General features: G+C 40.8%; 2 protein-coding genes across 2 annotated transcripts; both read left to right on the top strand.

Annotated features, from left to right (window-relative positions):
- The first annotated feature begins 865 nt into the window (after nt 1–865).
- pir (pirin) lies at nt 866–17,480 on the top strand. The gene is made up of 11 exons (XM_030094203.1): nt 866–979; nt 2,204–2,404; nt 2,748–2,845; nt 2,926–3,018; nt 5,963–6,043; nt 8,729–8,935; nt 11,883–11,967; nt 12,943–12,987; nt 15,459–15,541; nt 15,939–16,005; nt 16,120–17,480. The coding sequence occupies exons 3-11, from the start codon at nt 2,753–2,755 to the stop codon at nt 16,236–16,238; spliced, it is 873 nt and encodes a 290-aa protein (XP_029950063.1). The 5' UTR covers nt 866–979; nt 2,204–2,404; nt 2,748–2,752; the 3' UTR covers nt 16,239–17,480.
- A 214-nt stretch (nt 17,481–17,694) lies between these two features.
- On the top strand, nt 17,695–23,290 carry vegfd (vascular endothelial growth factor D). Its single transcript, XM_030094192.1, has 8 exons — nt 17,695–18,520; nt 19,622–19,835; nt 19,946–20,066; nt 21,231–21,300; nt 21,418–21,545; nt 21,624–21,739; nt 22,156–22,321; nt 23,021–23,290. Exons 1-8 carry the CDS (start codon nt 18,413–18,415, stop codon nt 23,037–23,039), a joined length of 942 nt encoding a protein of 313 aa, XP_029950052.1. The 5' UTR covers nt 17,695–18,412; the 3' UTR covers nt 23,040–23,290.
- Nucleotides 23,291–25,340: the final 2,050 nt, after the last annotated feature.

Here is a 25,340-nt window from a genome sequence, read left to right as displayed (position 1 = left end):
TTCTTGTGAACACGCTGCTCTTGAGGGCTGTGTGCGGATGTCTCTCTCTCTGTGTCCTGTGATGGTCTGTTAGCCTGCCATCACTAATTATGACTCCTGAGCCCTGCAGTCCTGTACAGGATAAAGAGGTATAGACAGTGGGAGCATATCTATTTTTTTTTTTTTTTTACCTCAGCATACACTGTAGTCTAACTTTAAGACTGTTTAGATATTTAATGCACTGTTGTCCCGTTTTTTTTTTTGTATTTCGATTTGAAATGTTTCATTGAGTAGCAGAATCAAGTTTTGCAGTAGAATCAAGGGTTGTGAATAACAGAAAAAAATCCTTATAAATATGCTTGGATTTTACTTTTATGGCTGGACCTGAATAATCATGGCACACACGTTGCCACTTTGGATTTCTATTTATGTATTTCAGTTTTTCAATTTGCACTTTTTTATGTGCTATTTGTACATTTTTGAATTGATTAAAAAATAAAATTACATACAGTTCAGTGCAGCTTAACTTTTTTTTTTATTAGCACCAAGTACATCACATTCATTTCATGGCACTTTTACACGTGCACGCACACACATATTTGCACGGTCTCTTTTTGGTCTCTTAGTCTCTTGTAATAATTTCACATTCTGTATCTTATTTTGGTCTGTGAAAGTGTTTTTTTTTAATTATTTTCTTAATTATTTAGCATTTATAATATTTTTTCCATTTTATTTGTTTTATCTTTTATTTATTCATCTTTCTTTCTTTCTTTCTTTCTTTCTTTCTTTCTTTCCTTCTTTCTTTCTTTCTTTCTTTCTTTTGGTCTATGAAAGGTTATTTTGTAGCTTTCGTTCCTGTGACGTAACATTAGCCCCGCCCCCCTCAGGACTTCCGGTTTGTAATGCACCTGAGGCTTGAGTGGAAGTGTTTTTTACGGTCGGTTTTTAGTCGGAAAACAGTCATAACAGCGTGGTCGGAGCCGGTTTCCTGCACCTCCAGGTAGGTGGGAGGCGCTCCTGCAGCAACATGCTGGTCTGGTTTGTGCAGAGCGGCCACTTTCAGCACGTTTTAGTGGAAAAGAACGACGTAAATGTCAATAATTACCATGCACGTAGAGGGAGATGTGCGCGCAGCTCTACATACGCCTCTATTTCAAATGAAGTCATATTTATATAAAACAGTTGAGAATAAACAGAGTCGATGCTATAACATGTTGAAGGTCTCTGTAATGAACTGCCTTTGTTGTGAGACCTGACGATCAGCTGATGATCAGCTGCTGGTTTTAAAGGCTGAAACTCTGCAGTTAATTCTGTAATTACCTTTCGATGTTTTCTCTATCCAGGTCAAAGTCTACATTATTAACATTGTTTAGACAACAGATATAGATTTTTTTTAAATTTAGATTTTATTAGATTGATTTCTTTGGAAAGATGTTGCATACATATAGCAATTCACTTACTGAACTGTCTGTCTGTTTCCATGCCATATCCATTCATACTCATATTTTGATTATGAAAGAAAAGTGCTGATTGCAATTATTTGAATTAATTTTTTTTTTCATGTATTGACACCCCTAATTATTTCATGCCTGATGGCCTCAGTTGAAAAAACTAAAATCACAAATATCTACAATCCACAGCAAAGTCATGAAACTGCTCTCAGGCTGAAGGGCTGATGGTGGAAACACAGTTGTGCAAAACTTTTCAAAGGGTATTGTGAAGGCAGAGAAAAGAAAGGCATCATGTGTATCCTCAGAGTGACTTTTATCACAAACCACAGCTGTAATTAAAAAACAAAAAAAACAAAACAGCAGAAAATTAGATGACAGTCAAGCAACAGTATCACTACTCACACAGTAGTTTTCTACACAGGAAAAATGCTCGACCACATCCGCATTTTCCCACCACTTATTTATTCCCTGGAGGCCTCAACAGAGTATTTAAATGGCAAACAGGACAATATTGTCATTTATGCATTTTGAAGTTTGCCGCAGCATTGTAGCATTGTGTTAGTGTTAGTGTTGCATCAACCTCATATGAACATATGACACTGCTAATAACCAGGTCTATACGTACAAATAAGAACAACACTCCTTTATGTTCCGATTGTGTTTTATCATGGTGACATCTTGACAGAAGTATCCTCGAAGTGACATCAAGGGCAGAGACGTCGTCCTTCACTTCTTGATCTTGACCTGAACTTTGTGTTTTGTTTCTTCTTCAGGGTAACGAGGCCTTCTCCTGTGGACAACAAATGAAATTAAGAGTAACCTCCCTTCTGACATAACAGAGACTTCTTCTTCAAAAAAAAAAAAAAAAAACAATACATAGCAGAGCAGAAGTGGAACTTCTAGTTGTGTGTGTTTTTGTGTTCGGGGAATTTCCCTGTCATTTGTTGTTGCCTGGGAAATTTCAGCGCAGACACGTGAGTTGGTGTTTGAATGTAACATCATAAGATTACAGCAGCTGACCAAATGATGTCGAAATAAAGTGATTTCAAACTCACTGAAGGTCACACATGTCCTGATGTCACCTCAGAGTTTATGCGAGAAAAAAATGTGTCGAAAACAATAAGAGAAGTGACGTAACTTTAGTCATAGTTTTGGATGCTTTCTCAACAAGTGATTTACGGGAAAAAAAGAGGTCTTGTGGATAATATTGCATGGATTTCCTTGAAAGTAACAATGCATGTTTTACAAAGGTTAATTCCATATTTACTTACTCTTTTTTGAGTAATGCTGAGTTGTGTTTTTGTGTTGAATTGGTAGAAACAATGAATGTGAGAAAAGTGGAGCGAACGGTTTTGAGCGTGGAGCAGGGAGAGGGAGTCGGCGCTCGGGTGCGCAGGAGCATCGGGAGAAAAGAGGTGAATTTCTCAAAGTCATTATTTTCATGTTCCTTCATGAACCTTCACCATCAATAATACCCCAAACGTTTTATTTTCAGCTGAGGAATTTGGATCCTTTTCTGATGTTGGACGAGTTCAGAGTGGGAAAACCCGCGGGTTTTCCAGACCATCCACACCGAGGATTCGAGACGGTGAGTATCGGTCCGGGTGCCGGGTTCTGGAACTGAGGCGACTGTGTTCACCACTGTGAACCCGGAAGGCAGCGACGTTCGACTTGTTAAAAGTTCTTGGTGTGGCTGAACAGTCAGCACAAAAGCTTGAAGTCAAATTAGTAGCTTCAAACTATTCCAGCCGTCACACCCTTGTTCAGCTGGTTTCTGAAGTTGCTTTATTTCCTTTTCTTATGCTCACTTATCTAAGGGATGGATAGTTACTGATGCATGAAGGCCACACTCTCATGATAACGCAGTGAAAACCACTTTGACCCGTTTCGGGGTATGTAAATACTTGACGATTAAAAAGTTTAACCTGTGTGTGCACTGAAAGCTGGCAGTTGGCACTTATTTTATATTTTATAGCTTTAATGATACTTCTGAGTGAATATCTGTAAAACGACTAACTACAAACTAACTTTTTCTTTACCATTATTAGGTCTAAAATGACTTAATCAAAAAATTCTGTCACTTGCACTAAATGTGTTCCTGTATATTATGTTAACATTTTAAAAAGTAAAGTATCAAACAAGTGTATTGACAAGGATCAGTAGATGCTCGAGTATGAAAACACAACCTTAAACACTAGTGTAGCGTGTGACATTCTTTAGCTTAGCAGTTTTAGTTTGGAGTAAATGCAAATAAAGTGTCAATAATATATATATATGTATATGTATGTGTATATATATATATATATATATATATATATATATATATATATATATATATATGTATGTATGTATGTATGTATGTATGTATGTATGTATGTATGTATGTATGTATGTATGTATGTATATATATATATATATATATATATATATATATATATATATATATATATATATATATATATATATATATACACATACATATACATATATATATAAATTAAATAATAGCCCGATAAACTTTTAAATCCAAAAACAAAACTGAAAAGAGAATTAAAAATAGAAATATCAATGTGAAACTCTTCAGTGTCCACGCCTCCATCACCTGCTGGTGTGGAGCAGCTGGGCTGTGGACAGGAAGGCTCTGCAGAGGGTGCAGACGATCAGCTGCTGCTGCAGGCTGTCCTCCATGCAGGACATTGAGACCAGTCGGTCCAGGAGCAGAGCGGCCCTCATCCTAGGTGGGGGACTCCACCAGGTGGACTCCACCCACCCAGCAAGCAGACTGTTCAGCTTCCTCCCCTCAGGAAAAAGACTCCTCCGACTTAAAGTTGGATTTCAGCCCAGCTTCTGTCTAGAAACTGTCAGACTCATGAACAGCTTCTATATGTTGCTATATATTTTTGTAATTCCATTTCACTCTTATATTCTGTATTTTTGTGTATATTGCTGGTCCTCAGAAACAAGTTTCATTTACTCGTGGAAGCGTGCAAGACCTTGAATCTTTCACGAGAACTTTTAAAATGTATTTTCTCTTGTGGCCACCAGATGGAGACAAAAGTCTGATGTCAAAGATGTAACAGTGACAGAGAGACTTTTTAGGTCAAACATTACACTACAGATATTGATCACATTTATTTTATTTCTGCTAGCTTTATCACTCGTAAAATAGAATCTTATCTAACATATAGTTTTATTTATTGTAATTCTATCTTGCAAATCATGAAAATCAAAAATATAGTATCTGAAAATTATATCAATCTCAATTAAAAATTCGCCAATGTTTAAAATTATTTCTATGTTATAGTTATAGAAATAATGGAAAAAAACAGTTTATGACTCTAGTATTTTTCTCGCATTTGATAAGTTGAGCTCACAAGCTCTGGTTCAGAAAGTTAATCAATTTGTGACATTTACCATCAGAAGGAAATATATAGCGTTGCCAAAGAGCTAACTTTAAAGACATTTTTTTTTAATTTTGTAAAATAAAAATGTTTTGTTTTCTTGTAGTTGTTATAAATTAAAAAAAAATGACAGCACTGAGCTTCTGATTTCATATTTGCAGTGTTTGTAGTGTACAGAAATAGCAATCATTTCATAATCAGACCAATATCTGACAAGGTTTAGAGCATTAGATGAAAAACATCAGAAATGATATGATTAACATCACTGAACAGTAATACTGCCAGTACAGTGCAGGTTGTATCCTGGAGAGAAAAAAAAATCCCTAGACGTTGTCCTTAGATTGCCAGACATCCTCCCATGTGTGTTTGATTTGGCAGAGGCAGCTTAAATCTCCCGGTGTGGGAGGACGGCGTCGAGCTCCACTCCCAGCATGCCTTTCAGCAGGTGTGTTTTCTCACACTCGCATGACTTTTGAAATGGTACAGCTGTGGAGACAGATCGCATGCAGCTCACTGCGGGGGCCCGAGCTTTCCTCCTTTACTCAGATGTTGACCTTTGAACCCGTGACCCCCTCGGCACCGCTCTTCCCGTCCAGTCTGACCACTGCGGCGGCCAAATCCGCGCACACGTGTCTGTCGGCGCCAGTGAAGCACCTTTTTGGAAGCTTGAATTCATGAAACCAAGAAAGTGATGTTTTTCAAAACGGTGATTTTGTTTATTGCCGTCATGTTTGCGTTTGTGAGAAGGCGGTGTAGTGGTGTAGTGGTTTAGCACTGCTGTACTAATGAACCTCTGGATTGAACTAAGGGGGGGGCTCTGTGCTGAGGTTGCATGTTCCCCATGTGCATGCGTGGGTTCAAAAACACACGTTTGAGGTTAATTGGTGACTCTAAATTGCTCGTAGGTGGCAATGTGACTGTGTGACCGTTCCTCCGTCTGCTGTGACGGCCTGGCGGCCTGCGCAGGGTGTCCCCTCCTTAAAGGTCACGGGGTCATAGTGAGCTGGAGCCAGCATCAGCTGACAATAGGCACAATGAAGGGTGCACTGACAGCACACAATCACACTCACAGGTAATTTGCATCATGCCAAATTTTGTTAAAACACTTAAATTTGTGTGTTTGTCTTTCAGGTATCATACGTTTTAGGGGGGGTCCTCGCCCACGAGGACTTCTGTGGACATTCAGGACGACTGAAACCTGGAGATCTGCAGGTACTGCCTGACCAAAACGCAGAATTTGGCATTTGAGGAGTGATGCTTGTAAAAATGTTTGCAAGTCAGATGAAAAGTTTAGCAGAGTCTCATTAACAAGTAACAAAAGCTGCCCTAGAATGCATTTAGAGCTCTACAATTAAATAATTAAATCCGTTTTATACGAGGCTTGCAATAACTACAGTGTTTTACGCTGCTTTTTTACAAGCCGAACAATTTACCTGTTGGCTGAAGCTTCATGTGCGTGAAAACACTGAGTGCTGATTTCTCTGCAACCTCAGGATGTTAACAAAGGTTACTGTGCCCGGCCAAGAGGAAGTCTGCCTCATAAAACCCACTGAAACAAAAACAGATTCTTTTTTTTTTCCAACAATTTGGTGTCAGTCCAGAAAAAATGAGGCAAACAGTTTGGCAACAAGAGGAGCTTTTTTTATGATGACGTTTTTTTTAATCTGAATACAACCAAGGAAACTCACCTAAGCTGATGATTATGAGTGGTTCTGTTTAGAAAAAGTTATGAAAATATGTCTTCAATTTGTTTTTAATGTACGAACACGAAGAGGCAATAATGCCTCAACTAATGCTCTAATATTTTTAATATTTTTGTCAGCTTTCTCTTGAATGGGAAGCTGCAAACCTCCGCTCAATAAATGTGAATGAAGCTGCAAGACTGGCATAAATATTCTTTTAAACTCAATACTTATACATTAAAATGGTGTGAACTCACACTAATTGGATATTATGCCCTGTGGGTTGTTTCCTGTTTTTTAAAGTTGTAAAAAAATACACACGCACACACACTTACGCTGCTGACTCAGCGTGGATCGGCAGCAGTGGTTCAGTCAGTTCAGCTGGATCTGCTCTCAGCGACCACGTGCAGCCTGTGGGAGCTGCAGACGCTCAGACACACACACACACACACACACTTGTCCTTCCGCTCCTCTAAAGGGAACAGCGAAAGCATCATCCTGAAATGTTTATAGAGCTTCTCAATTAATGTATGATTCAGTTTTACATCCATCCGTTGTAGAAGCGGTAATGTAGAAACAGCAGAGAAAAGCTGATATCCTTTTGATCCTGTGGTGAGACTTGACTCAGCTCCAAGTGTGTATGAGCAGGAAGTGGATCAGTGGGTGTTGTGCCCACCCTCTGCCCCGGGAGCAGCGTTGGTTCATCTCGACACACTTACACTCGGTTTAAATATCTTAACAAACTGGGCAAAGATCTTCTGTGGATAAAGTTTTTGGTTTTTTAGAGATCGTTTAGTTTCCATGTATAAACCCAGACAGATTTGATAGTCAGGGCTCCGTGAGGCCCACGCCATCTTATCAGGGACCTGTTGTTCGTCTTTGAACTCTGAAACTAGTTAATAATAATTAAGTGGCTGCATGTTCTGGGCTGTTTTACACCGTCCTGCTTACATAATATGCCGTGTGTATGGCATTTCATTACATCATACTAAAACGTTTACACAGAACCGTGTGTGTGAAAGTTATCAATGAAAAGCTTTTTTTCATACTTTCATACGCAAAGTCCGTCTTTATCGGGACAACATGTACCCTAGTGGCCATATAATTTCAAACCCAGATCTGGGCGGCTCGTGTTCTCTGGATTTCTACTTATTTTCTGCTGCGTGATGCATTTTTTTATTATCCACTAGAAGCCCGAGAGGAAACAACTAACACACAGCAATAAAACAAAAACCAGCAGCATGATGAACAGTCCCAGTTATCAGTGGAAATTTCCAGCTGGCCCTAAAGTTCACTCCGTTTAATCGCCGCCACTTCATTTGAAGCGCTACCTGAACGCAGCCCCACATGCTTCTCTTTAGTCTGGAAACCCAGCGGCTGGAGATACGCCGTATAAAACTGACGTTTCTGCCAAATGGCGGCTTTGCTAACTTTATAGTCTACGAAATAGAAAGTGTGCGTCATGTGCATACTGTGTTTGTGCAGTTTATGGTTAACCGTTTTATACACTGTTTAACAGCCGTTTGACTCTGGGTCACATCAGCATCTTTCTCTGTGACTTCAACACTGCCGTTCAATTACTGGCAATTAGAGAATGCAGGAATAAAAATTTGTGTCAAACCATCGAGCTTTGACAAGCATGACGATGCACAGCAATTCTGCTTCACACTTCCTTCAGAAACGTCCCGTCAGTACTGTGGTGTTTTTCCAGATTGACATAATATTTTATCACATGACTTGATCGTTTTTTTCAAACATACGCCCAAGTCACAGCGTTCACTACTTCTCTTGCAAATAACACATTATTATTAATTCCTGCATTTTGACAGAAATCTAGTATGAAATTCATCCGGTTTTACCTGCTTTAAGCTTCATATTTTGTGCTTAAATGTGCATCAATATATTATTTTGTGCCAGCCATTAAACATGTTCATCTTTTGCTGCTGCTTTACAGGAATTATTAATGAATGCTTTAGGGCTGCTTTCTTTTGTTCTTTCATCATATTTTTGCAACAGTAGATAACTTATGATGCAGTTACGTGATACAGAGCTTAAAAATATGTTGCAGTTCTAAAATAAAGCTTTGTGTGAGACGTTATTATCAACATAAAGATCAATGACGAAAGAGACAACAGTGACTCTTAAACGGGGAAAAATGGAATTCGCTGTTCTGTCTGTGTTGTTTGTGTGATAAGTCCGTCTCCTCGCTCGCCAGTGGATGACTGCAGGTCGGGGAGTGGTGCATGCGGAGATGCCCCACTCGGAGGAGCCGGTGGTGGGTTTGCAGCTGTGGGTGAACCTGCCGAGCCGAGACAAGATGGTGGAGCCGGTGTACCAGGAGCTGAGAGGCTCCGAGATCCCCAAACCCAGCCAGGGGGGGGTGACGGTCGCTGTGATATCTGGAGAAGCTTTAGGAGCAAAGGTATGAGAGTGTGAGTGTGAGTGTGTCTTCGATATTATAAGTATTTTCACTTTTTAACTTTTGATTTTACTTTGTCTTACATCACATCACACCTTTTATTGTATCTTATAATTAAAAATTTTCAGTATTTTAACTCCTTAAGAGAATAATAGTAATGTGCAGTGTTTTTAAACGCTGTAAAGCACTTTGTGTTGCTTTTTTAAACGGTGCTAAAAGTGCTGTACAAATAAACGATTTGATTTGTTTTGACCCGTCTGGGATCAGTTTGATCCGTTCGGGCTTTGTGCTCGGACATGTTTGCCTCCAACTTCCGTCTGAGGCCTGAAAGTGAACATTATGTGAACTCTCCTGCCCGCTGCTGATCTCATGATGACTTCTCAATGCTTCAGGCAAACTGCGGGGAAAAAAGACAACAATGATGCAAGTGTGTGTGTGTGTGTGTGTGTGTGTGTGTGTGCGTGCATGTGTGTGTGCGTGCTAACCGCACCATCTGAACACTCTAAGGAGTCTCTGTCTGAAAAGCGGAAGCAGTGAAAATCAGGAGCAGCTTTTTCTTGTCGACAAAGAATGACTTGGTGTTTTTGTGGGACTGTGAATAACAGTGGAACTTCCTGAGGAGCATTTTAAAAATTAAGGACAGATGAAGAACTTGGACCAAACTTTAGGCGAAGAGTAAACTCTTGTCGTGTGAATTATTGAGTGAAATACTTGGATTTGTGCTCCAGATTACAGCTGCGAAGAAGTTGAAATGCTGGTTGCTTAGTTTGACTTTTTAAGTAGCTTTTCAGCAGCAAGTCAAATCAAAGTGCTTCATGTCAACGAACATTATTAAATACAACAGAACATAGAAATCTGAATCAAGAATTAAAGATGCTGTGCAGCACAGAACGATTGATTTGCTGAAAGGCAGCAGCTTCAGTGAACTTTAGATCCGTTCACTTTGGCTTTAAAATCTGCTCTACAGTTGTATCTTTGTTGAGCTGATAGCCGTCCACAGGTTGATCCTCTCTCTGTAGCACTGGACTGTAGTCTGCTGGATAAAGAGCTGTCATGAATAAATCTTTTGGAAACTTTGCTGTGATTTTTTTGCAGCTCAGAACTGAAGTTACCTCCTGACACATGGAAGTCTCTTATAGTTAAGATATCTGAGTTTAGTCTGTGGTTTAGATGAAGGTAAGCCTGATGTTGGAAAAGATGTGGGTAAAGCTTAAATTTCTATTTTTTATTGCAGTTCTCTATCTAAAGCTCTTCATTTCTGGATTTCACTGACAGAAAGTCTTTGGTTTTGAAGCGTCAAAGCTGATCTCCCACTGAATTGACTTCATACATACAGTTTCTTTAAAATTAGTAAATGACAGAATCTGTAGCAACACTGCATTTATAGTTAGATCACAAGCTACTGGCTGACTTCTCAAGAAATGCAACAGAAGCTTTGAGTCTTGCGTCGTCTGCTGGTGCTTCAGCAGCTTCATAAAACTCTGAGTTTGTGCTGGTCACTGGAGACCTCAGCATGTGAGACATCATTTCACCCTTTTCTCATCTGAATGTCTGCAGTGATTTTAATCAGTTATTGGTTTTTTTTTTTTTTGGGGGGGGGGGTTTTGGCTTCATAGAAATTCATTTTGAGTAATGACTGAAGTTTGCGACTCATTTTTAGCTTCTTCTTTAACACTGCTTCTTCAAAGTGATCTCGCCTGTCTCAGGTTTGGGTTTGGATAAACGAAAAGTTAGAATTTCTCTTGTGTTTCTGTTGAGTGGGGTTCAGGTAAGGGGCATGATGTGACCAAGAGCTCTTACAAAGTTAAAAGAACAAACATGTGCTTGTATGTTCCGTGAAGAAGGTTTACTGCAGGGCGAGGCACGGGCCAACATCACGGCCTTCGCATTGAAACATCTGTTTCTCTTTATTGATTGTGTTACTACATGTACGACACAGCACTTGTTGTTTCTGTAGACGGGAAACTGTTTTCCCTCTCTGAAAACCAAAAAAACAAAGTCAGAGTTTAATTCCATCGCCATTATATGGCCTTTTGATTTCAAATGTTTTTGGTTTCTGCGGTAGGAGGACACTTTTCCTCACGATCTGCAGGGACATGGCTCTGAGGCGAGGACATTTTCCAATAAGCATAAAAAAAACATGACCTAAATAGAAGAAAGGAGAGAAAATTACAGTTATGGCATTGAAAATATAAAGTCAAAGTGCTTTTGTTGGTTGCAGTTTCCCTGGTAATGGAGGGATACATTCTTCTGTGCTCATTGCATTTTGTGATGAGTGATTTTAGCTTCAGTGAGGGATGAAACTCATCTCCTACATCAGCAGGAAAAAAAAACATGTTTTTAAAAAACACAAAACTTGAATTTGACCGAGCTGTCACGTTTACTAACTGGGAGTGAAACGGTACTGTTGTGTTTGTTGTTAGTTGTGTTTCTGGCCAGCTGACCAATATTTATCACTTTGCCTTTTTTAACCCCCTCAGAACTGTAGATTTCACTGTTTTTAATGATATAAATTCACATGAAAGTCCGATAAAGTGCAAAAATATATTTGACTGTATGTTTTTCTTTTTGCACTCATTTCTCATTTTTCTTTGACATTCCCAAACTTTACTTTTTGTCTTTTTTTGTGATTTTATACAGTGAGGAGCTGAAGTTTGAAAAACTGCTGTGAGGTTCCAAAAGCTGTTTTGACTTGGTTTTGCATTTTGTAATTATAAAAGCGATGGATTTGCACTTCCCTGCTGAAAGCAGCATATTTTCACACTTGTTAAACCTTTAAGTTGTTTAATCAAACATAAATAGTGGTTAAGTTATATTCAATAACTAATATATTGGTAATAGACTATAATTTTTATGAAACTTCCCAAATCACATGTGTTTTTGGTGTTGATCTGGAAAGAACCTTCAGGACTAACTGTGTTTTCTGTCCATCTTTTCCTTTGTTGCTTAGTCTAAAGTCTTTACAAGGACGCCAACCTTATACCTGGATTTCAAGCTGGAGGAAGGAGCCCTTCATGTGCAGCCAGTCCCTTCAGGTAGGGAAGAAACAACTCAAACTACCAACAATCTGTGGTTTTATGTCCTGTGCTACAGGCACGCAGCAACCTTCCTCGGTTTCTGGCAGCCTCGCTCCTTCACTTTTCTTTGTGGCCATCCGTTACTAACGGGGCTGTTTTCTTAAGAGTTTTTGCCTTGGAATAACCTTGTTTACTACTTGTTGATTCGATGTTTACCCCGATCTTACGCGCCATTGTTGGAAGATAATACGGCAATAGCAATAACTTCTCCTTGTCATGCCCTGTTTAGATGGAAAGGAAGTTTTTTTTTTTTTTTTTAAATTAAAACATGATTCAACAGCACCGAGACATTTCAGTCAAGACGACCTGAAACCGGTTAATCAAACCTGTCATTGCTCCCTGCAGCAATAATGAGGAAAATGACATTGAAAAGGTTTTTTTTAATCCACATGTCAACAGTTCGTGAACATGAAAATCAGAAGTTAAATTATCGGCTCGAATGCAGGGGCAGCAGTAAAAGAGGTGTGCCGCCGCGATCCTGGTGGGCTGCGCTCTTCCCGTCCATCGTCGTCGTAATCGATCTAGACTTGGAAATGACACACTGTGCACTTTTTAGATTTGATGCACGGCAGATGTTTAAAGAAGAGCACGGTATGCGGCTGATGTGTGGAAAAAAACCACACCTGAGCTTGAAGGTGTTTTCTGTGTGATGTAGCTGAGAGTGACCCAGATAACACTGACGCACAGGGAGCTCTGGGCAGCGGCGAACGGTCCATTAGTTGATTATTATCTGTCACTGAACTTTGCTTTTTTCACACCGCCAGAAAAAACTGGAAGGCTGTCCGTCATTCTGACAGGTCAGATTACAGAAGGCAGCTGCTCAAAAATCACAGACAGCAAAGAAAACCGAACGCAGTGCAGCTTGCTAAGAGCAATATGAATATATGAATGTAATGAAGCTCTTTATGCGTTTGACATTTCTCTGTTCAACAGGTTGGACTGCGTTCATCTATACGCTGTCAGGAACTGTTCACGTTGGTGAGTTTTCTCATCAGTACAAGACCTTTTTATAGTTTTTTTTTTTTTTGTTTTTTTGAAGCTGGACGTTTCATCATGGTCTTCTTGTTTCCTATTAAGGAGAGTGAAACGTGTGTGATAGCTGGGTGATTTTTAACCTTCCTGGGCTGGATGTGTGTGTGCACTCCCTGCCTCATCGCCTTGCCCGCATTTCTACTTTATCAGCATCACAAAAATGTGTGTGTTGTCAGTCCAGAGAGAGCGGCATCCCTCCTGCGGTCAGCTAGAAAGGCCCGTGTGCTTTACAGCCTGATGTCTTTCTCCACTGTCACTCATCTGCGATTTGTTCAGCTTTCACTCCGCTCCAGCTTTAACCTCATGTTACACACGATCACTGGAGTTTATAGTGACACACACAGTGTATACAGCACCACCATCTCACGGTGATCAGCACCCCCTCCCCCCGTTGTGTCGGTGTTGCTGTATTTTCCAGTGTTTCAGGCTTAATGGACGGCGTGGTGTGATCAGGGAATTCCCTTTTCATGAGAACTAACCCCTTTACAGGGCGAGCTCGTTCTCAGAGGCTCTGTTGATTCGCTCGGATCTGCTGTTTTCGGTCAGAATTCCCCCTTTTTTTTTAAATACTCCTTCCATAAAATGTCATTATGATTCGATTACTTTCCATTGTAGCGCCGCACGATCTCTCAGACGGCCTGGAATTGCCAACAGATGTTTTGATGACACGAGAGGATCAAATTGGCTGCCGAGATTAAAGTAGTAATTTGAATTTGAAGTCTCCATCACTGCATGCTGTCTGGCCAAATAAGAACCAGCTGGCTTTGAGACTGTATGCGCTGCCAAACACAACCAGAAAGGTTTTGTTTTCCCAGCTTTGATGTTAGCAACATGCAAACACACTGGCTGAGCAGGTTGAAATGTCTGAAACCTTCAAGATGTCTGTTGCACTGAAAATAAATCTGTCATGCTACAAAGTTCAGTACATCCTGGAGTAATTTTACTGAATCTTGACTTTTTAAATTTCGTTTGTTTGTTTCAAAACTTTTAATTTAGCTGCTTTTTCTACTTGTAATCCAGACACAGTTTGCAGAGTTTGCTCCGAACTTGTTCATTTCCGTGGAAACTGAGGAACATATACATATATATGTGTATTTCGTGTGTTTCTTGTTACCATTTCACTGCCACGCACACATTTATCATTATATCATCTGAAAGATTCTTTATGTAGATTGAAAAAAATACAATATGGACATGACATAAGAAATAAAGCATGAAAAATAAAAACTATTCATTTGCAACAAAACAGCATAAGACTATTTGAGTGGAGTTGCTTATTTGCTACTGATAAAGGAGAAGGACAAGACACACAGGCCATGTAGCGAATAAATGAAGCAGGTCATCAGATTTCAGGGGTCCTTTTCATAGATGTATGCTCAGCATCAAAAGCATTGTCAACGAAGCAGAAAGCAATTTTGAATAAATGCCACCTCCGAAGATTGTTGGTCTGAACTGTTGCTTTCATAATGAACACCACATAACTGGGTTTTATTTATTTATTTTGGTAGAACAGAGCACGTTTTCTCACTGGTGTTGACATTTCAAACAACCTAGCATGCGTGTTGAAGTCCCGTCCAACACAGTTTAGTTTGAAGCTGTAAGGTTGGAGAGGATTTTGAAAAATGTCCTGCCAGCTGCTAAGTCATCTGGGTTTTATCCAATTCCCATTGATCTATTACACCCACAGGTTTGCTATTTATGTGTGTGTGTTCTGAGTCATGACTGCTGATGCTGTTAGATAAAACATTACCCTGATAACAGAAATATTTTGAAAAAAATCCAACGGTTTTCTTATTGCTGAGATGGACAAATTAAGAATGTAAATGAATTTTCCATCAATGTGAAGTTTTTACTGTCTTTTAGGAATGCATCAAACTGTTACGCAACTCTTTTGAGTCGCTTCAAATGACCTTCACTGGGTTGAATTGAAACATTTTTATTACAGCTAAAGGTGCGTTACTTATTCTTACCCTGTTATTGAAGTAAAGGGTCATTGTGACGTCCGTAAAAATACAACCCTCACTACTGAAGTTTCATTATGAAGGGCACATCTCCCTCATGGAAATATGAGAATTACTGCTGCTGAAATACCTAAAAGAACAAATTGTTATGTCTTTCAATCAAGTGCAGATATAATGAAATGATCTTCCTGCCATTACCTGGACAGACAGATTAAGCTTTTGTTTGAATTGTAGGCCATAAACATTGGGAGCGAGCAGCACCAGTCAGTTTTACACCGTTAGAATTTTTTGTGCTGTCCTCCAGTTAAAGCTTGTATAGATGTATAAATCAAAAACCAGAACCAGAGCATTGTTTCTTTCTAAAATAAAAAGGTCACCAAGGTCAAGTAAAATCATAATGACATTTGTGCAGACCTCAAGTGAGGAATAAAAAGCTGTTTAAATGTTGTTTTACAGGGCCAGATGAGGAGCAGCAGCACGTAGAGCCTCATCACACTGTGGTGTTTGGAGATGGAGACTGTGTCAAGGTGGAAAACAAGGTGAGAGTCCTAAATTGTGTACTTTTGTGTAACATCTACCATGCATTGATCTGGAGGATGAAGTGTTGGTTATGTTTGAGTCATGTAATTTGAATCATTTGGTCCTCTGTCTTCTGTCTGAATCTCCCCTGAACAGTGATTTATCACATTTTCTTTCCCATCGTATAAAGGTCAGAATATCCAACTATTTATACTAAAAAAAAAATAAAACTCTTAAATGTTAAAAATGAATATAATTGTCTATTTTATTGATGTGAGGGTATTTTAGTTTATATTTACTGACTTGTGTTGCACACACTCTCCAAATGTCTCGGTTGGGAGAGGCTGACATTAAATCATAGATGATCAACAGTAGCTGGAGCTCAGATGACAGTACCGCCTGTGTTTTCCCCCTCAGGGCCCTGAGCTTTCCCATTTCGTGCTGATTGCTGGACAGCGACTCGGAGAGCCCGTGGTACAACATGGTAAATAATTTATGATCTTCCTTCATATCGACGACATGTCAGCGAGCAGATTGAATGCGCGACGTGGTTTACCAGCTGTTAATCAATACCTTCGATGCTGTGTTTGCTTTTCAGGTCCATTTGTAATGAACACACAGGAAGAGATCAATGAGGCCATCATGGACTACCGGAATGGCAGAAATGGGTTTGAAAGGGCTAAAAACTGGAGATCGACAATCAGCAATTCCTCTTGAACACTACATAGTGCGAGGTTTTGTCAAAACAAGATTATTTTTGTCTATATTGCTGAAGAACATAGGAATTTAGTGTATGGGGTGTGCGCTGTATGTTGGTACAGGTTATTACTGTCTTTATCAGACAACCTATTTGAGCTTTAAATCCATATTTGATATATTAAATTATGGTGACAACGAAAAATATCAGATTTGCAATCAAGAGAAAATGCCCCTCTGGTTTGTAACGGAGAAAAGAACAGCAGGTCCCATGTTGTAGCACAATCATTTTCTCTCATGCGTCGCCCACGAGTGCCTCAGGTTCCCTGCAGATCTGTCGTTACAGCGTTGGTAAGTGGCCTTTACATCTCTGTCCCTGTTTTAAGATAAGCTCGAGCTTGATTGTAAAGCGCTTTTTGTTGCTTACAACATTGTAGAAGGGCTTTTCATGGCAGCCGTTGCCGGCTTTTGTGTGCCGTTTGTGTGTGTGTGTGTGTGTGTGTGTGTTTGAAGGATCATTAAATCGAGTTACGTCAGGGATTCTCAGGGTCGCCTGTTAGATGCTTTTGAAATGTCTGGCATGCTGCCTTACATTGTCTGATACTGTTGCACTAACACTTTGGTTTTTTATTATTATTATTATTATTGTTCGTCTTCATTCATTAATCTTAATGACACTGAAAACAAATCCAGTCATAAATGTGTGTTTTAATGAAATTAGTCATGGTAATCCAATGAAATGTTTTTACTGGAATGTCTTCCCCCGACTTTTCCTGCTGTTCTCAAAAATGAAGGTTTGTTTGGTTTTGCTTTTTTGTTCTAAATGTGTTTTTTTTTTTCTTGCTGAAGTCCCAAATGGAAGCAGATTGATATTTATCAGTACCGAATAATCTTTAATAGTTTTTTCAAACTCTTAACACAGCAGCGTCGTACTCGTTTCTCAGTCGGGCTGTAAAAATAAATCGATATGTAAATAACTTCAAACTCATCTTTCATTTTCTGTGCAAACAACTACATCATAAATATCACTTGTCTAAAGCACAATATCCCATGATTTCTGTTTCATTCAGAATAATCAGCTGGAAAAGCAATTTTCCAAAAAGATTCTTCATAATGTTTTTGCCAGGAATAATATCCTGGAATCCTGAAGCCTCCGGCGAGTGCCGCCCCTCTGTGGGGATGATTTATCAGATTTTTTTTAAAAAATACGAAGGTTTCCAAAAACTCCTGTTATAAATAATATATGAACTCAATGATCAATAATACCACAAAAACCACTTGAAAGTTTTGTTGGATGTGTTTTTTTTTTTTTTAAAGTTTCTTTAAAAAAAAATATGAAGTCTGGCAAATGATGAATGATATTCATAATGCACTGCATTCAAATGAAGTTACATCCTGGGTGAAAGGGCTTTGAGGAGTAGAGTGGGTGGGGTATCCCTGGGACAGGGGTGGTGCTGGCATCTGATTTCGCCTCACACTTTAAGGAGGTCTGGATCACATTTAAAACACATGTTCCTGCTCTCCGTCTGAGCGCTCCAGGAGGAAGGACACCGGTAGGGGATTTAACGGGCAGGGGACCTGACCACTTGACAGATCAACATTTAAAAGGAAGAATTGGAACATAAACTTGAGGCTTTGTGAAACTGAAACGGGGGAAGAGAAGACTGGCTTTGGGAAATTTATCTTGCAGATATTGTAACGACTGAAATCACAAAACCACAGAGGAGTTTCTTCAGATCCACTACCTACAGTCCAATAAACATCGCACGGGCCTCTAATCCATCTGGACAACAGAAATCACACAGGAAAAAAAAAGTTGACCTCTTTATTTTCTGTGGTAATTTCAGGCTTCTGACTTTTAGTAACCTCGTTATTCAACCGGACACCTCTGCTGGTTCTGCATCAAAGCTTGAGGAGGAAGAGGTGTGTGTTTTAAAGCCCCTTCTCCATTTGGCTCGCGGGTGTCTGGGTTGCCGTGACAGGTTGCGTCTGGCTCAGACACACACACACGCACACACACGCACACTCTTTTCTGTACAGCTGGAAGATCAAGAGTTTGTGTTGCACCTCTCTGCTCTGAGAGGACTGAGTGTGTGTGGTCTGAAGGACTCAGCTGCTCTGACTGCTCTGGAGCTGCACTGAAAGAAGAAGAAGTCACACGCTTTCATCCAGTTTCCCAGAGCGAGGGAGTGCTGATGAAGATGAAAGGGACTCTGTGCAAACTTTCTTGCTTGATGACTCTGGTGGTGGAGCTCAGCTGGATAGGCGTGGGCCACGGCGTGCACAGGGAGGAAGGAAGTAAGGTAAGTGTGGCATGCCGCTTCACATGTGCCAGTGTCGCTCCTGTTTAATGCATTCTATATACTCACCCTCCAAAATTTTCACAGCTTTTTATAGCTCTTCTATTACGTCCTTTTAAATAAATCTAAATGTCTAATAGTTGCATTTTTTTTCTTTTTTCTGGAGCTTCTTCTTTTCTTCATTACCTCATAAAAGTCACATTTGACCAGATGCTTCTTTCAGCGGTCGGGTCCTGTTCTCTAAACCACCTCTGACAGGACTCATATGCACACTAAACACGCAGAGGGGGAAAGTACGTCAGCTGGCTGTCTGCGTCAGAGTGGCAGTAAAACCTTTTCATCCGTTTTAGTCCCATTTTCCTCCTGAATCAATTATATTGATTGCATTGTCATTCACTGCAGTTTTTGGTGTGATTTCTTTCATCCTCTATTTCTGCTCTCGATTTCTTTATTTTAGCCTTCCGTTTAGCTCCTGGCATGCTTTGCCTGGACACTCCTGCACTGTTTTTCATTAGAGGGTCTACTGGATGGGAGTTTAGGAGGGGAAACCTCCCTGTTTTCTACTGTTTTCACTTGGATTTAAGTGGCAGCAGTCAGCCTGCGAACCTGCCCCACCCGCCATTTCAGAAAACGCTACGCACACCAGAGGACTTCACTCATCTGGACTCTAGAGGGTCTGAAGCGAACTGTCCAGCCCATGACTGTCATTTCCGCTTCCCCTCCCCTCGGTTAGAGCTGCAGTGTAGGTTCAGGAATCACGTTGTCGAATCGTAAACCCTGGAGCGTCTGGCCGCACAGTTCATGTCCTCAGTTATCAAATGCCGATTTTCTCCAGTGAAGAAGAAAAGTGACTTCATTCATGCCAGATCCATTTCATACAGCTCTAATTCATCCTGCTGGCATTTTGTTTTGGCTTCATGTCACAGTGAGAACCTTGCCCTGCTAAGTTAGCTTGACATTTCGTTTTATGCCTTAATCCCGTCTCTTCTGTGTGGAGAGAAGCCGGAGAGCATCTGGTATTACACTGCATGTGTTCATCCAGCTTCAGCGTGACATGACCTTTTAAGTGAGTCAATATAATCTGAGCTTCTGTAATCCCAGCAGGTAATGAAGCAATGGGAAAGGAAGGTGCGGTCCTCGTCCAGCCTGGACGAGCTGCTGAGACTCGCTGACTTTCCCGACTGGAAGCTGTGGAAGTGTCGCTTGAGCTTTCAGCAGCCCGAGACCCAAACAGAGACCTTCTCATCCGCACCTTTGATGGGGTCGCACCGCTCCACACGCTACGCTGCTGAGTCTTACAGCCTGGAGATACTCAAAGGTTGAAGAACACACACACACACACACACACACACACACACAAGCTGCTTTGTGTGAATGTGTAAATCATTTCAATCGCCTTTGAGCTCTGGATGTCTTTCCTCTGTGCAGCCATCGATGAAGAGTGGCAGCGGACTCAGTGCATGCCCAGGGAGACGTGTGTGGATGTGGCCAAAGAGCTGGGAACCGATCCGTCCATGTTCTTCAAGCCGCCCTGCGTGTCGGTGCACAGGTTTGTTCACGATAAAACCTCATGCGGAACATCCCTGCCTTCTCTTCATTACCTCACAATGTTTCCAGATTTGGTTCTTCTACAGTCAGGAAATAAACACTATTAAATAATATTCTCAAGAAAATAGTAGTGTGAATGATTGTTACAGGGTTTATCCTTATAATCTTGTTTCCATGGATTCTGCCGTTCATGCTGGATGTTGTTCTCTTCCTGGACCCGTGGTCCGGTGCTGCCTCTGGCTGCTGCTGTGTTGAAGGAGAAACAGCACTTTAAGTTCGCCTTTGGCTGGATCTGACTGTTCGGTGCTGCTCTGGGCCTCAGCTAAAGGCTCCCATTCATGACTAATTGATGCTCGAGGCGCTTGTCTCACTGACTGACCTCAAAGCTCTGATTGTTCACATTGCTGATGCTGATATGTTGCATGATTTTGATCACTTTCCTCTATCTAACCACCTTCTATCACTAGGCCCCCACATTTTACAACGACCACCAGCAGCTATTCAGTCATGCATTCTGTAGATGTTATTAATTATTGTAACTTTAACACAGTCAGATATTAACTTCCTGTGAAAGAAATGAAAAAAAAATTGAAATCATAGCATCACTTACCTGATGATGAAGAGGCTGTGCTGCTTTTGTTTCATCAGTAAAAACTTCAAATACAACCAAGAGACCGGTGCAAAAGGAAAGAGACAAACGGAAAGAAATATCAGTTTGATGGACCTGGTAGAGTCAAGCCTGAGATTCATCAGTGACCGCAGCTCCACAGTGTATCAGTTCAGAGATGAACTGTTCAACGTAACACTTCAACTGAACTGGGAAATAAAAAAAAAAAAACACTTTCTCCGCCACTTTTCTATTTATGACAGTGAGAAAAGGCACTTTGAGAGTAACCTCCTGTAGATCCTGTACTACAATTCTGTGCATCAGTCAGCTTCAGCCTAATCTGTCGAGGAGGCCTCACGCTTTGGGTTCTCATTGTTTTTGCACCCATATTGCACCGTGTGATCACGCAAATAAGATCTGAAATAAAACATAAAACCATCACTTGCTGAAGGGCAACTACATGAGCTTTACTGATACTGCTGAAATATTGCCAACAGTGTATCTTTTTAGTGATGCATCGCACTTTGCCCTGATGTGACGGAGTTTTCCTCTCGGCAGGTGCAGCGGCTGCTGCAATCAGGAGGGCGTCACCTGCAGAAACACGACGACTGTATTCGTGAACAAAACTGTGAGTGAACACATCTCAGAAAACACACTTAACTCTTTACTTGAGCTTACCTAACACTAGTGTATTTTGTGTGTGCGTGTGCGTGTGCGTGTGCGTGTGCGTGTGTGTGTGATGTAGGTCCTCAGTGTGATCCCATTCAAGTTTGTGCCGGAGCCTGTGCTGATTAAAGTAGCAAACCACACAGAGTGCAAGTGCATGGAGCCGGCAATAATCCGGCGTAATGCTCAGCCTCACAGGAGCGCCGGGTGAGTTCACACTTCGTTTTCACTCAACTTTCTAGAATATTTTCTTTCCCTGTATTAATCCCTCTACCTTAATGGCAGCTGCTCTCCGATGGACATGATGTCTGAGGCGGAGGACTCCAGGAGACTTTGTGCGAGAGGGTTGATCTGGGATTGTTCGGCAGACAGATGCATTCCGTACCCCTCCAGTTCTCCAGGTGTGTGCAAGTAACACTGATGGGACAGATGAGGCTCATAAGCAGGGGCCAGTATGGGACGAACATACCAAACATACGCAGGATGTTTCAGGTGGAGATCTTAACTAGAAAGGAATAGGAGGAGGGTGTTACTGATATATTCTAAAAACACTCTTTTAGAAATGAATATATTAGTTGTGTTAAAAATTTTAAATGCTTCGTTTTTGCATTTTTTCAAAACAATTACAATCACTACAGGCAGTTTGGAGTTGCCTAATGAACTCAAACCAATGAAAGGCCTCGCAGCCTGAAGTCAAATATTCTCACTGTGATGACTAAGATCTATATCTTCGAATGTTAACATTATTCATACTGCGAGGCGTGTGTTGAAGTTTGTCTCTTTAATGTCAGAATGCGACGTGGTCTTGTGCTCTCAGAGCTTCCCCTCAGCACGTGGATGCCGGACTGCGAGATAGATGTGGAGCGCTGTGACTGCCTCCCCAGGCCTGAGCCCACTCTCCAGCAAAGGCCGGCCCATCGCTGTCACCTCAACTCCTCCATCTGTGGCCACCGACACCAACACTTCGACCAGACCTCGTGCAGGTAGACCACAGGGGAACCTTTCTGCTCAGGTGTTAGCCAGCGATCGATGTGAAAGCTTCTGCTTCCCCTATCCCTGGAACGAAGTGACAAGCTCACTAGCCTTGAATGACTCCTCTCATCAACCTCACTCTCAAACAACCTTTTAAATTTCCTGTTTTTGCAAAACACCAAAGAGCATTGAGTCTGTCTGTGTTATTAAGCCTGTGAATTCAGCACAAAGGGCCACTCGGCAGCTTCTGATAATTGTGTTGTCGGGCAGATGTTTTGAAGCCACTGGATGCTCTTTATCTGGAAGCCTATTGATGTTTCTGTTTTGTCTCCGAGAAGCATTGATTTGTTTTTGTGTTTGCTATGCTCTGCTTTATTTTTAATCATTCAAGCCATTCACAGTGATTATGGTATCAAAATTACGCATTTTGACTGTATATGCCTTCCGACTCCTATTATTGTGATATAAGAAAACTAAAATGTCAGCGGGAAGATTTTATGGGGAATTTATACTCTGTGAAACAGAAAAAATGAGATGACTCCCCTGCAACTCCTCAGTAGCGTTTGAATAAACTAAATAGATAGAGTGCTCTTTTTCTCAGAGTCCTGCTGAGTTCGGGTTCATCCAGGATGAAGGCTGTTTGAGGGCATTCATTTCTCTGCAGAACTGAATGCATGCACTGTCTTTAATAATCCCTCTTTAATTCACAGATGCAGATGGCCCAAGTAGGAGACACTGGTCAGATTCCTTATGACAACCTGTACGCCAAGGATGTTTGGAGGCAGAGACAAGAAGGCCCATAATTTATTTACAGTTCTATTTATGCTGATCACTTTAACTAATGGTACTACTATGATGGTATTAACTCACATGACCATGTTAATTGATTTTTTTAACATGCTTACCTACGTTTCAATCAATGTCTGAAGTGTATAATTTGTACATTTTTGTTCTTTGTGCACTGAACTTGTAGTTTATAATAAAAGATTATTTTTATAATTGAAATTGTATGAATTTTTTTTTCTTTGTTTTGGCTTGTTTGCAAGTTGTCTAAATGCAACTGCTGAAAGAAAGCAGCTTTTCTCAACAATACATGACTAATTCTGTCATTTAAATCACTTTATGGCCTGAAGGTATAGTCATTCCTTAAAGGAAATGCATTCCTGAGCTTCAGCAACATGTTTATGACATCTTTGAAAAAATATTCACGCACGTCTCAGACTGTTGTCAAACTGTATTGCAACAACAAACGATGATGATGGTGATGGTGATGTAGTTGTCAAATACTCCTTATCCTGTAGAAAAGAGTCATTTTTCAACAATACAATGAGCGTAAGAGAAACCAGTGCTGCTGTTTCCAGTGCTGTGGCCATAACGAGCACCAGCTCAGCACAGTGCTGTTCATGCAGCCGGGAGATGGAATTGTGGGTCGGGTTCCGTTTTCCAGTTTACAGGCTGCAGATTACGGCGACAAACAGTATGGCCCCCTTCAGGAAAGCTTCTGCCACAGTCCAGAGAAGAAACTATAAAGCTGGTCCTCACATCTATCAGGCAATGAAATTCAAGAGGTACAAGTTGTTTCAATGGTACCAACACCCCACATTGGGAGGAGGAGAGGGGAAAAGTGAGGGAGAGGAGGGAGCATACAGCAAGCGTTCAAAACTGATACTAATTATTGAGTGAATCAGTGAGGCTAGAAGCTTTTTTCCTGTTAAAATAAAAGGGCAGCGCTGCTGTTTTCGGTGTCAGAGTGCAGCCATTCACGTAATTGGAGCTTAGAAAATGTAACGCTAAAGCATAGTCGAAGAGCATTTTTTTCTAGAAAAAAATGATGTCTCTAAATTGCCTTCATGAATGTATGAGTGTGAGGGTGATTATCTGTCTTTTTCTGTTGGCAGTAGAGGTGACCTGTCCAGGACGTGTGCCGCCTTTAATCTGGCGTTGGCTGGAACATTTTCTGTCCCTGGACAGCCATCACACAGGTGTAATTTCATCAAGAATCAAGTCTATTGATCCATCCATCTTCTGGATCTGCTGAAGCCGGAGCAAAAGGCAAGGTGCGTCTGGAACAGGTCGCCAGTCCTTCTCAGGGAAACGCAAATAGAGAAAAAGTCAGTGTGTAAAGTCGTCAAGCAACGTAAGTAAGTTAAGACAGAAGAGTAAACGCTCAGGTAACAAGCCGATAACGGAGAGGTGACTTCTCCTCTCCCTGTGAGATGAGAGTGCTAACCTTCTGCCACATAATGCTGAAATACCTCCACCCTAAACAACATAACATGTTCTAGAACAGAATTTTCTTATAAAAACTGTGTTCTTACTGAATGTTCTTGAATGGATGAATTGATTTCTTTGTGGGGACATTTCTCCAGAAGTGCTCTTCATCTATTAAGGGCAAAGAGGAAAGTGTACGAGGGCGTATTGGTGACCTTCTTCTTTTTATCATCAGAAGAACTGAGTTGATCCCATCATGTCTCTGGTGGGTGCAACACATGAGGAGCACTGAGTGTGACCGACCTCTGCTGTGGGAGGCTGCTTTGCTTTCACTGAAACACTGAATGTCTCGTTTAGCGAAACATGGTGCGGCTGATTGTGCTGAAGTTGCAAAGCGATTTGTCTCCCCCTTGCTTCAGAGTTGGTGCAGCTGTTTCTTCACTCTCTACTTTTAGACTGAGCAGAGATCCCTCCGTCCGTCCATGCTTGCTGTGCCTTCGGCTGGGATCAGAACTGGTGCTTTCCAGTGAGCCTGAAATGAATAAAATACCACAGAAGATGATCGTCAGTGCTGAGAGCGTGATCACAACCTGGAGCATCGACCTCTGTCACAGCGGTCAGTTTCTGTGTGTCTCCAAGGTTACTGAGGGAAAAAAAAGCAAAGACGTCCTTTTAAATTTAAGATAGTATAACATATAGGGTGAAATGTTCATACCATTTTACTCCCAGTGTGAAGGCTGAAAATATATTTCTTCAAGAAGAGCAAAAATGATCTGAAAAATTTGAGTTTTTTTACATTCCTCACTTTTCAAGTTGTCT

This window comes from Salarias fasciatus, chromosome 1 (assembly GCF_902148845.1).
Source record: "Salarias fasciatus chromosome 1, fSalaFa1.1, whole genome shotgun sequence".
NCBI lineage: Eukaryota > Metazoa > Chordata > Actinopteri > Blenniiformes > Blenniidae > Salarias > Salarias fasciatus.
This window is presented reverse-complemented; position numbering and strand designations above follow the sequence as displayed.

Bases quoted from the DNA above. Each gene is read 5' to 3' on its own strand.
- pir (XM_030094203.1), top strand. From the start codon at position 2,753: ATGAATGTGAGAAAAGTGGAGCGAACGGTTTTGAGCGTGGAGCAGGGA. The intron at 11,968-12,942 runs GTAGGGAAGAAA...TCTGTTCAACAG, and splicing joins TGTGCAGCCAGTCCCTTCAG to GTTGGACTGCGTTCATCTAT. The intron at 12,988-15,458 runs GTGAGTTTTCTC...GTTGTTTTACAG, and splicing joins GTCAGGAACTGTTCACGTTG to GGCCAGATGAGGAGCAGCAG.
- vegfd (XM_030094192.1), top strand. From the start codon at position 18,413: ATGAAGATGAAAGGGACTCTGTGCAAACTTTCTTGCTTGATGACTCTG. The intron at 21,546-21,623 runs GTGAGTTCACAC...CCTTAATGGCAG, and splicing joins CAGCCTCACAGGAGCGCCGG to CTGCTCTCCGATGGACATGA. The intron at 21,740-22,155 runs GTGTGTGCAAGT...TTGTGCTCTCAG, and splicing joins GTACCCCTCCAGTTCTCCAG to AGCTTCCCCTCAGCACGTGG.